Source organism: Phalangium opilio, unplaced genomic scaffold (genome assembly GCF_054372755.1).
Source record: "Phalangium opilio isolate 3A_F unplaced genomic scaffold, DU_Popi_V2 ptg000013l_1, whole genome shotgun sequence".
In the NCBI taxonomy this organism is placed as follows: Eukaryota; Metazoa; Arthropoda; class Arachnida; order Opiliones; family Phalangiidae; genus Phalangium; species Phalangium opilio.
The window spans coordinates 10091647-10103949 of NW_028324148.1; the positions used below are offsets into that span (position 1 = coordinate 10091647).

Here is a 12303-nt window from a genome sequence, read left to right on the forward strand (position 1 = left end):
ACCAAAATTAATATTTCCTGCAATTCTACAATAGCTATACCTATATATCCACCGATATTACTGAACAAGTCCAAATTCTGAAATTAACGTTAATTAGTAAATACCAGTGGCAAAAACAACCCCCTTGTATAAGGAATACATAGAATTCTTCTACTTGGTATCTTTAACCAGCCATTTTCTAGGTCTTACTGCTTGAACTAAAGGGGAGGAGATTTAAAAACCGTCACGCCTCACGTCCTACCTAAAGGGGTTGAACTTAAAAGCCAAGTGACACTCACATAGCTATCGACCTATCGACCTATCCGTGTAGAACCCGATTGTAAACAAGTTATCTTTGCAAGTGAATAGTCAATAATACGCGAGGAGGGAGGAGCAGGCGGTTTGACGTATTTTTAAACCCTACCCCTTACATTGAATCTGATATATGGGGTCTATGACCTCTTAAACATTCCAAGATGAAGAAATTTGTGTATTCCTGCTGGTATAAAATGTAAAAACGAAGCCACAATCCGGTTGTGGATTAGGCATGGATTGAATTTCTTGTGTCATATCAAAGACTTAGATGAGACCAAAGAGGGTAGAAAGAGGGGGAGTAGAAGCTAGCGGCTTTGGCAAGGCATTTTGGGTGTTCTCGCTTTTCTTTTTTATTTATTTGTTATATTTTCCTCCTAATATCCGGTTCACCGTATTTCAACCAATAAGAGGGCAGAGAAAGATGCGCGCGCACCGGAAGCTTAGAGGTAAACTTTCAAAGCGAGAACACTCCAGCGTAGCCTTCTACTCCCCCTCTTTATACCCTCTTTGATGAGACACTTAAGGTAGGAACCACGAAGTTTTTTAAAGATTTGTACTTTTCAAGTACAGTAGCGCCAAAGTGGCGAGTTCTTACACCAAATTGATCGGTCATTTAAAACTTGTCTACAGCATTTTTTATTTATTCCACATCAAGCATTAAAATAACTTTATAAGCTTAATCCCATTTTATACTTCAGTATCCCCTTAAAATTTCACTGCTTACTGATATTCTTGGTTTATGATAAAATTCCAAGACAATATTTCCTCGAAGCTCATGATAAACCTCTGCGGCGGTCGAAAAATTATCACTATTGATAAAAATTTTTGAATCATATTTAAACTTTTAATCTAATTTCTTCCGTACTCGGCCCTATAGCATGTAGGCCTATAAACCTAGTGACGTCAATATGTCAAACAATGGCGAGAGGCCTGCCCAAGGCACACTGGGAGGGTTTCAGTGCCACAGGTCGCCCATCATCATAACGCTCTATCTTACCTCATTTCTTCTTGCATAAATTTCCACTTATTGGCGATGGGTGGTGCTTTTAAAACAGTTTATTTCCGCATGGTTCATTTTGCTCAATGAACTATGTTCGTAACTGTGTTGGAGACACCAATGGTGCCACCTATCGCCTATAAGCAGAAGCATGGTGCGTTCTCAATATCTTTCCCAAAAAATAGGACTTTAACGTATTTTTTTCATATTGACGCTACTCGGTCTTGTAGATGCTCTACTCGGTCCACACCCTGGACTACTCTGCTCTATTCTGCAAGACCAAAGTTCAATACACCTCGTAAAAAACGTAATTTTTAATTGGCATTTTGTAGCACAAACTCGCCGAAGTATTAGAGCAATTATCGAAAAAGATAAGAATCAAACTCCGTTAGATAATCATAAAATTTCCATCGAATTAATGAATAAAATGTTGTTTAATTAGCTTTAAGTGAAATAGCATGGTAGGTAGTAAAACAGTGAATTTCTACTGGTGAAGTTCTGTTGTTCCGTGGGTAAGTTCTGATACTACGCTACCTTTTTACTAACCATTTTCTTACTAGCCAATAGTTTCTTGAGTGTTGGGTAATTAATTAGGTTTGCAATTTTCTTCACTTTTTGATATTAATCAAGAAACTTAAATAGGACTCATGAATTAGGGATCCGCCATTAAAATAGCTGCTCTGATTGATAAATGAAAATAATATTAAAGTTTTTGCCCATACCCATATCGTTTTTCGTTCTAAACCTCTATTAGATGTAGATTACTGTAGTGTAATTTCAATTAGATTTAAAATTCAAATACCATTTACTACTGTAGATGTATTTAAGCGACCGCTGGAAATTTTGGTCTAATTTATTTCCTTTGTCTAAACGAGCCAGTACCGTAATGGTTACCGATAATAATGAAATAAAAACCTACCAATGATCGGCAAATATCTGAGTAAGGCTAAAGTCAAGGTATTCAGCTCTGGAAAAAAATAATATATTTACAACGACTAGTGACAAATTACTTTTCGCAGTTCCAGAATCCACTTACTTGCAGGCCTGCGGACATTCAAAATTACATGTTCTTTCTACTTCTTTAGATGAAAATTCGCATAGTTCTAGAAAAAAAACCGGAATTTAGTAGAAAAATTTAATTTAATTGTGTCAAATGCAAACGCCAGGCAAAAGTTTCTTTACAAGGTAATGTTCCTGAAGAAAAATATTTCAAAAATTTTATTCAGTTTTATGGAATTTCTAAATTTTTATGTCAAAGGGACGAAAACTTCTTTTCGTTTTACCCTTATCCAAAAAGAAGTATTCATATTTTGCATTATGGTGCAAATATGCATTTAAAAGAGACATGGAAATATTCCAAAAAATCCCTGTCATGTTGAGGGGTGGAGGTTTTTGTTGGGTTTAGAGTAGAACCCAAGGTAAGGTTATAGGTATTTCTTTTATAAAGCTGTGTATTAGATAAAGGCAGAACCTTTCAAGATAATGCGTGAATCATTTATCAATTTATCATTTTTGTGGATTATATTTTATACTTTCAAAGCACACGTTTTAAGTGAATAAAATCACGCAGTTGCTTTTTATAGTAAAAAATTGACAAAACTCACACCTTTGCGTAAACATATGTGCGTTATGCTTACCTTGGTCCGTTGTGTTACACGCGAAGTATCCTCTAATGAATGGGATACCTCTAGGTATGCATCCGCATATATCTTTCAGAGATCTCCATATACAGTTGTAAAAACATGTCTGAAAAACATTCAAATTAAACAAAACTTGCGCAATATATTTACTGATATGCAGACTTTAGATTAAAAACAATTGAAAGTGCCAACAGGTATAAAGTTATATAGCTCGTATGACAGAGAGCTCATGCATGCGTATTAGCTTGAAGAAATATACCTTTATATGTATAATTCTTCTTGGTATGAGTGTTTAAATCTTATCCGTGACATAACAACATCATTTCTTATTACCAGAAGTAAGATAAGGGACTAGAAGTAAAGAGCTCTAGCATTGGTAATAGATCCTGGCATTAGTGAAGAAATTTGAGGATTTTATGCCGCTCCATCGCGCCTACACTACAGAGAAAAAAATTGGTCGAGTTCCAAGAACATTTCCTACCCCTTTCCCCTCAACCTAAAGCCGCGGAACACGGACGCCTGTGCTTGAACCTAGTTCGGCCGTCTACCGCCACGAGCGTCTCACGTTTTGGAGGGAAAATTCAGAAACCGCTACCAGAGGGCCAACCGTTGGTGTCTTATCAAAAATATTCACGTTCGCCAAGTGAAGAATTTAGTTACCGAGATACTTTTAGTCCCTTATCTTACTTCTGTTATTACTATACCTCGTAGCCCATAATATTGGCTCCGTAGTTTTTTAGAGATGCTCTTGTATAATTATAGCATTTTGTTTGGTACGGTGGTTCCATGCGATACACGATTGTCTAGAATGAAATTAACTTAGTATAACCCTTCTACTTAAGTTTCGTACATATTTTTTAAAACCTTTTTAAACGTAGCCTTGTAACCGTGACCGGGAAGTATGACGTATGATCTGACCCTTCTTGTAGGCACTTCTATAGAACTGTGCATTGACACGTCAAAACCGATAACCCAACCATTTTTTGGTTGCTTGAATACGGAGTTTGCTCGGTACATAAATTCTGAAAAAGCCAAAAAGTTTAAAATGTACACACAATCGTTTTTCAGATGCTATGGAATTAATTTTATTCGGGCTCAACGTCCTTTTTTCCACTCTAATCCTGACTCGTTAAATAGTAATTTTCTCAAAACCTTGAGATCATAGCAGAAGTGAGATGAGACTAGAAGTACTGAGCTAACCAAATTCTCCACTCGGCGAAAGTGAATATTCTTGATAACACACCAACGGTTGGCCCTCTAGTGGCGGTTTCAGAATTCCCCCCCCCCCAAAACGTGAGACGCTCGCGGTGGTAGACGGCCGAACTAGATTCAAGCACCCGCGTCCGTGTTTCGCCGCTTTAGGTTGAGGGGTAGGGGGTAAGAAGAATCCTCAAATTTGTTCACTAGTGCCAGGATCTATTACCAATGCTAGAGCCCTTTCACTTCTAGTTTCATCTCACTTCTGATCATAGTAATATCATACTCGGAAATCTAAGTCAAATCATAAGTATTAAAATTTTGATCCATGGTTCATACAACTTTATTTATAAATTAAAATTAAAATGAGATCTGCTACTTCATCGAGGATTTTTTTAAAAACTTTAATTAAAGTTTTTAAAAAAAAAATCCTCCATAAAGTAGCAGATCTAAGTCAAATGTTCTTCTTAATTGTTATAGACCAATTTTCAGAATTAAATGAAAATTAGAAAGTCTCAAAAATTTTTAAACTTTCTGAACTAGGCCTATTCAGATACACGACATTTTACGTTGATGTATTTTGCTAATTATATCGTGGTTGTTACGCTTTCTTGTAATGGGTTATAACATAAATGCATAGATATTTTCTACTTGCGATCTTGGCTGGTAATTATTTGGCTGAGTTTGCTTGAATAAATGAGGAGGGTATAGAAGCTGTCACCCCCCTGACGTCATGCATAATTTATCTGAACTTGCATATCACGTTATTTCGACGTATCTGGTCTCAGGGTTGTTTGATTTATATCAGTTGAATTAAAATCTCTAATTTAAATCACAAGATTTTTTAAAAACATCTTCGACTAAAATCAAATATTTATTCATTTTTCAAAAAAAAAAAATTTCCAACAAATACTGTTAAGGAACTTAGCTAGAAAAGGCCTCATGTATTCATGGATATAATTTTATCGACATACCTCCAAAACTACCGTTGTAAGTCAACGGTTCATTCCATGCGGCATTTATTATTGAGCACGGTTCGTAACCATTGAAAATCCAAGTTCTATAATTTAATTTTATTTTAGTTTAATAAGTTTAATCACCTCAAAGCCAAAAGAGAAAAAGATAGGAAGTCGGAAGTGTGCAAAGACGTTTTAAACTTAAAGAGAAAATTAATGGTTTTTGGATGCTTAGAAAAATGTTTCGACGGGCTGAGGGGCAACCCCATGTGCCTTTGCGTTTAGTTATTTTTTATAACCTTTTGAATAAAAAAGAAGAAATCCAAGGCCAAAGTATTCCTTTACCTAGTATCCTTTACCTAGCAAAGTTTCCTTGTTAAAGGAGGCTTTCACAATTATTGTTAAATCGTGTATTGATATTTGAAAATTTATAAATAGATATTAAGAAATGATAGACACTGGCAAGTAGATAAAAGCTAAAAACAAGTGTCTTTTTGCTTGGTTTAATAATATTTCTTCTGAAATTCAATTTCTTGAAGGATTAATATTTTTAAAACATCATACCCTTCACAGATTGTTAGTGGTACATGAACTTCACTATTGTTATAGCAAATGAATTTGCAGTAACTAAGAGCGCTGAGAGCATTGTCCGGTTGACTAAGATAATAGCTTGCTTCTGGTGGTCTATTTTCACCCTATAATGGAAGGTTATATTATAAAAGTATGTAATACGTTCTTCTTCACGATGGACCAATAACCTACGTTATTCACTAATTATTCGACATTACTCTCCAAATTGTTAAAGTACAGGAAATGTAAAAACAAAGGCTTCACGAAAATTTTAATAAATTCACAAAAAACAACCTGTAACTTTACGACGAACTGATCAGCGCGGCATATTTAATATTAAAAGTAAGACTTAGTTAATTGTTAAATTCTTTATCTGCAACTGGTTTTTCTATTACTCTTTATAACAAAGGCCATTGTTTCCATCGTGTATTCACCAATCAAAAACACTCACTGCTAATCTGCAGTAATCCTCAGATTTATTACAAATAATCCAATCCAGTAGTCTAAATTAAAAGGGAGGATTATATACCATCAGAACTGCTACGAAATCGTTTTCAAAAAGGTATCAAAATTTGATCAAGATTATGAGTTTTACAAATGCGTAACTCGTTTTCTATCCAACTAATCAAAGTAGACCAGAAATGTGGTGACTAGTCTAATTTGATAGTGTGGTTCAGGGTTAAGTAAAATATTATGTAACCTGGTTTATATTTTGTTTTAAAATTGTGATTCAGAAAGGTTTTTACCTGAAGAAAAGTATATTTAATTACTCGAATTTATGACTCGAAATTTATTTATAAATAAAAGTTAAAATACCGTCAATTTTATTAACTGAAGACCATCCACGGTAAATTTCTCGTATAATAGGAATTTTAAATTACCAAGGTAAATTTCCCGAATGATATAAATTTTAAACTACCATGGTAAATTTTTCGAATGATGTAAATTTTAAATTACCATAGTAAATTTTTCGAATGATATAAATTTTAAATTACCATAGTAAATTTTTCGAATGATATAAATTTTAAATTACCATAGTAAATTTTTCGAATGATATAAATTTTAAATTACCATAGTAAATTTTTCGAATGATATAAATTTTAAATTACCATAGTAAATTTTTCGAATGATATAAATTTTAAATTACCATAGTAAATTTTTCGAATGATATAAATTTTAAATTACCATGGTAAATTTCGCAAATGATATAAATTTTAAACTACCATGGTAAATTTCGCAAATGATATAAATTTTAAACTACCATGGTAAATTTCGCAAATGATATAAATTTTAAACTACCATGGTAAATTTCGCAAATGATATAAATTTTAAACTACCATGGTAAATTTCTCAAATGATATAAATTTTAAACTACCATGGTAAATTTTTCGAATGATATAAATTTTACACTACCATGGTAAGTTTTTCGAATGATATAAATTTTAAATTACCATAGTAAATTTTTCGAATGATAAAATTTAAATTACCATAGTAAATTTTTCGTATAATATAAATTTTAAATTATCCTGGTATATTTACGGTATTGTCTAAATTGGTAATTTAGAGCGGTATTTCGTAAATTACCCACTCAATCTTGTATAATAGAAAAAACACAGTGCAATACTTACATTCGATTGTAGCAAATAGTTATACCAGGAAGTTTCGGGTCTGGATCAATTAAAACATCGGCGTCAACGGTCGTTTCAAATAGAAAAAACAACTGAAAAAACTTAGCTAACTGATAAATACAAACGATTAAACAAATACTCCACACTATCAATTTTGTGCCAATAGTGAATTTTCCGTTTAAATATCTTTCGTATTTTGTTAAGCTATTGGGTGAAATATTTCTTCCTGGGTTTCTAGTCTCCATTGGATCCTTTTGTGAAATACAAAATCCTTTCTTTGTAAAATAACAGTAGAATGAGATCGGTGACACGTTGAAAATTCCCTTGTAACGTATCGCCCCTTGTTCAATTCTGAAAGCTCGAGATCAATATAAGACATCTGTGTTATTCTCCGCATTTATTATTCAAAACTAAGCATATGTATTTCCTTTCAAGCGATGGAAAATTTCTTAATTCTTTTTCTTCGTGCAATGAATAAACTATAACAGAACCAAATTAAAGGGAAGTTTCAAACTAATTGTCATGATACGTTTTACGAGTAAGTTTCTGGTGTTATACTGTACTCTAATTCCATAGATTCTTTCTGTACATCGTTATGTGTAATATGTAGCTTAGGATGTATTCAACCACAGGAGAATAGGTTTGACAACTATGACAAAATCATACTACAACTCTTTCAGCATTGAATAGCCTGTAGTTACTTAACGACGAGGGTTGTAGGCGAACTGAAAACCGAGCTTATGAATGCTTGTATGTGAATAAATACCACGTATTATGAATTTAATATTATCTTGAAAGGAATATTGCTTAAACGCCCGTTGAGGAGAGAAAAAACATGATTTTAATTCCCCCCCCCCCACCCCGTGAGAGAGAGAGAAAATTATTCCTTTTCTTCTGCAAATGAGCGAAATTTTAAACTCATCACTCAGGATTCTCCGGAAAGCTGTAGTTCCTTTTCCCCAAGTGACGGAGCTACTTCCGACTCAGTTTAGAGCTACCTCAATTCCCGTGTTGTACTATGTACTTTTGTAGGCCAGCTTTCGACTGGGAATTCATAATACGTTAAATTTATACAAACCCATCAGTTCTTGTAAAGAAAGTTATTCTAGCATGAAAACAATTTAAATTCGACTGTATGTGCTGTATTCAGTCATCGAAGTTTTATTTTTACTGCGATGAAGTACACTATTTTGAAATTTGATTGAACGTTTGTGAGATTGTTGAATCATTAGATTGTGTTAAAAGTGGATTTTGCAACCCAAATTTAGAATCATAAAGAAGTTTAAAGGTAAAGAAAAACTAATTTTAATTAATATTTAAGTACAGTGGTAACGTTGCGTAATACAATAGATCTTGAAATTAATTCGTATAGATCAAGAATAATGGCAATTGTCTGCAATACATACAGTTAAGGAATAAATATGGGATTTGGAACATTTTAGGTATATTTGAATCGAAACTTGTACTGTACCTAATTAAGGGTTGTATGTACCTTGAAAGAAATATAACTATGAATAACGGGGGTCTCTAGATATTCATGCAACTAAACATTCATAAAAATATACTGTATGGATTCCTTAAGTTTATATGTTGCACAGACTCGTAAGCATTGTATGTATATCAACTTTTCAAACCGATGTTTCATTTTTTTGCACAGAATTTAATAAAATTGTGGGAAATATTTTTCGGCAGTTTGAAGTCTCTTGTAAATGTGTAACGATAAAGCTCGGTATTATTTTAAAAATTCAAGAACCATTCTTAAGTTTCTTAATTCAAATATGAATTGTAGATTAATTAATTGAAGATAGTTCTATCGAAGTAGAAAGGTGACTGGTAATCCGCCAACCGGTCTTTGCACCAATTCAAGTGAGAGAAGAATTTTGTCACGAGGCAGGGATGATTTTACAGTGAAACGTCTCAGTATTGTGCTCAGCACCACTTTCATCTCCAACAAAGCGTAGCGATATCCTGTAAAACGATAATCTAGTGTTTTTATTATCACCACACGTTTTTCTTCTATAAATAATCTTTCTAAAAATCGTTTTAATTCGACACCTTCATGAACGAAGTGAAAATGACTCGACAGTCCCAATGCTGACTTTGCAACGTTTCTCTATATTCTAAAACCACCGCCCAACCCCAAGCAACCACGAGATGTTTAAATCGCTTTTAAAACATTACTATTTGGACCTGTAGTTGATAAAGGATGAGTTCACCCCACCTTCTTATTCTGTAAGTGTGGTTTTTATATTATGAATTGATGTGTGATTTGTAAGTAACAACAGAAAGTCAATGAAGGACCGCGGTCTGTATATCCCTGGTAGGAATTATATCAGAAACAGAAATACCATTTTCAAAAGTCGGGGGTTAAATTGAGCTGTTTAACCACCGTGTTTTATTAAGACGGAATAATCCGGTATGTGGATCCAAGAAGTTAGATATGGATTCTAACAAAGCTCTATTTAACGTCTTTGAATCCACTTTGCATATCAAGCAGACTCTATTGTGGCTCTCATTTTCAAAAAGGGCTTTAGAACACATGCTAACTGATTCAATCGTCTTGACGGTTTAATTGATTGGTATTACCTAGGCATCCTCTGGGACCCGCAGAGAAGGCAAGAAATCCGTTATTGTTAAGTGGTGTTTCGTCGTTAGACAAAAATCGTTCGGGCAAGAAGTACTCGGGATCAGAAAACGCATCAGGATCATGGTGAATTGCGTCCAGATTTATAAAGCATTCAGCTCCTTTCGGTATAACCACGTCACCTATGGAAGAAAAAGGAAACACTTGTAAGTTTATGGTGAAAATTTCAACTGTTTCCAGCGACATCATGCACACCAGGAATATGTACATTTAAAAGAAGCAGGCATGAAGAACAGTTAACCTTTACTTCAGTCCAACTCATAGCCCAATGAAAATCTCCAATACCTTTAAAATATCTGATTGGCTCTCTTAAATCTGCGTTTTGATGGCCTTGCTGACGACGATGACGAAAAATACGGACAATCTGTTTAACTAATTGGCCTCTTATAAATTGGAATAAGCCCACCCTAAAACCGTTGGGGTTCAAATAACCAAACCTAGCCTATTCCAAACACCATTGTGGGTTCCAATAACCAAACCAAACCTAGCCTATCCCAAACACCATTGTGGGTTCCAATAACCAAACCAAACCTAGCCTATCCCAAACACCATTGTGGGTTCCAATAACCAAACCAAAACTAACCTATCCTGATACTAATCTGGTTTAAAAACTAGACCAAACATAGGGTTTTCTATTTTCTAAGGAGTCTAACAACTAAATGATTTCGCGACAACAAATTAAAACTATCGCGCAAAAACTCAAGACCGATTTGCGTTTGCACTGATACAAATTTTTGCATTAATTTCAACCTCAAATCGTCAGGTTATTTAGATTACCAATTTTCAAGTCTTCGTCCAAACGTCTCGCTATTATTGGTGCCGGAGTGTACAGCCTTGTCGCTTCCTAGGAAATAAAAATTACTTTGTATTTGAACTAGACTTCTTTCTAGGTCAAAACAAACACCCTTCATAATGTGGGTTAATGGACTAGATTATAAATGCAATAGTAAAAATACTTTTATGCGTTATCTTTCAGGCCATAAGGTTTATTAGTTCCTACCCTGCAATTGATGATAAACTACAGCAAAAATGAATTCATGGTTCCACGTACCTTGATGACGCAATCTAAGTAGGGTAGTCTTTTCAAGTCGTCTAGTTCCACTGGAGTTTCAGAATATGAGCCAAGCACTTCATCCAGTTCTTGGTGCACTTTCTTTTGGGAAGACTCATTCTGCCCCAACAAGAACAACACCCAACTCATAGTAAGGGTTACCGTATCGTGACCCTATAATTTGATGGCAATTATTGCGATATTTGGATTTCTGCGTAAGAAAGGGTTAATTTCTACAGAGTATAGGCACGAAATTTTCAGATTAAAATCCCTGACTTTTTCTACGATTTTGCCTGATGTTTCTAGGGTAAATTTTAGTTGTTTTTAATTAATTTCGTTTTAATAGCATGTTATGAATATTTAATGTAAAGCATTGCGAAGTTAAGTTCGCCATTTCGATGTCAGATCAAACGAGATCTCTCTATAAAGGCGTTTAAAATGTCACCCAATTGGATGGTTCAACCACAGTTATTTTAGCAACTTTAATTCCCTGACTTTGTTGAAATTCTTAAAATTCCCTTAGTGTGTGAAAGTCTTAAATTTTTAAAACTTTCTTGAAATTCTAAAAATTGCCCTATTTTCCCTAACTTTTTATCACATTTTGACTTTTCCAGGTTTTATCAAGAAATGCTTACCGCAAACAAAATGTTTTCGACTTCGTTTTGAACGTCTTCTAGCCTGAATTCTTCGTCGTTAAAATGCATGTCCAAAATAAGATCCAAAAATGAAACACTTCTATTAAAAGCGGGAACCTCTTTAGACGTTTGTTTTTTCAAGAACATGGATTTTCTTTCCTCTATAATCTGTAATTTAATTAAATTCAGTACAGCAATACCACAAGAGTCTCTCTTCCATTTTGTAGTACTAACATTCATTGTTAAATTCCTTGAGTATTCGAGGGCTTTGTAGTATCGTTTCCCTACTGGAAAAAGTTTGAATATCCAATCGGCCATGTAATATGGGTTTAACAATCGAATCATCAAGGCATTGCTCAGTCTAGTTCGTTGTAAAAGTAGTTAGTTAACACTTGCCCCATTTGCACTTCAGAAAATATATCCCTCTTACAAGTCAATAAGACTTCTTACAGAAAGTGTGTAACTTCGGCTTAGGCGAGCTACATGATACATATTTTAAGCGCCTTGGGAAGAACCTTCCCGCTTACATAAGAAAACAGCTCGGCTATCCGATTTACTAGGTACTACGGCTGTGCGAATACTCGAATTTACGAATTGTAAGTAATCGATTCGGCGAATCAAATTTGCAATTTTTGGAAAAAAGAGTATTCAAATTACAAAACGATTATTCGAAAAGAAATTGGAATAACCG

General features: G+C 34.2%; 2 protein-coding genes across 2 annotated transcripts; both read right to left on the reverse strand.

Moving 5' to 3' along the window:
* Positions 1–2146: 2146 nt before the first annotated feature.
* On the reverse strand, positions 2147–7661 carry LOC149708957 (uncharacterized). Its single transcript, XM_089863889.1, has 10 exons — positions 7548–7661; positions 7283–7392; positions 6106–6157; positions 5649–5779; positions 5103–5188; positions 3796–3953; positions 3636–3734; positions 2929–3037; positions 2328–2394; positions 2147–2258 (listed from the first exon to the last, which is right to left on the reverse strand). The coding sequence occupies exons 1-10, from the start codon at positions 7659–7661 to the stop codon at positions 2207–2209; spliced, it is 978 nt and encodes a 325-aa protein (XP_089720015.1). The 3' UTR covers positions 2147–2206.
* Positions 7662–8564: 903 nt separating this feature from the next.
* On the reverse strand, positions 8565–11145 carry LOC149708958 (cytochrome P450 4V2-like). The gene is made up of 4 exons (XM_089863182.1): positions 10978–11145; positions 10704–10770; positions 9869–10048; positions 8565–9250 (listed from the first exon to the last, which is right to left on the reverse strand). The coding sequence occupies exons 1-4, from the start codon at positions 11125–11127 to the stop codon at positions 9093–9095; spliced, it is 555 nt and encodes a 184-aa protein (XP_089719308.1). The 5' UTR covers positions 11128–11145; the 3' UTR covers positions 8565–9092.
* Between the last annotated feature and the right edge of the window lie 1158 nt (positions 11146–12303).

What these genes read in the sequence shown, in the direction of transcription:
- LOC149708958 (XM_089863182.1), bottom strand. Translation starts at nt 11,127, where the DNA reads ATGAGTTGGGTGTTGTTCTTGTTGGGGCAGAATGAGTCTTCCCAAAAG. An exon ending in GGACGAAGACTTGAAAATTG is followed by an intron (nt 10,049 to 10,703) that starts GTAATCTAAATA and finishes TTTCTTCCATAG; the next exon opens with GTGACGTGGTTATACCGAAA. An exon ending in GGGTCCCAGAGGATGCCTAG is followed by an intron (nt 9,251 to 9,868) that starts GTAATACCAATC and finishes ATCGTTTTACAG; the next exon opens with GATATCGCTACGCTTTGTTG.
- LOC149708957 (XM_089863889.1), bottom strand. Translation starts at nt 7,661, where the DNA reads ATGTCTTATATTGATCTCGAGCTTTCAGAATTGAACAAGGGGCGATAC. An exon ending in CCACTAACAATCTGTGAAGG is followed by an intron (nt 5,189 to 5,648) that starts GTATGATGTTTT and finishes ATTAAATTATAG; the next exon opens with AACTTGGATTTTCAATGGTT. An exon ending in ACAAGGCTACGTTTAAAAAG is followed by an intron (nt 3,735 to 3,795) that starts GTTTTAAAAAAT and finishes ATTTCATTCTAG; the next exon opens with ACAATCGTGTATCGCATGGA.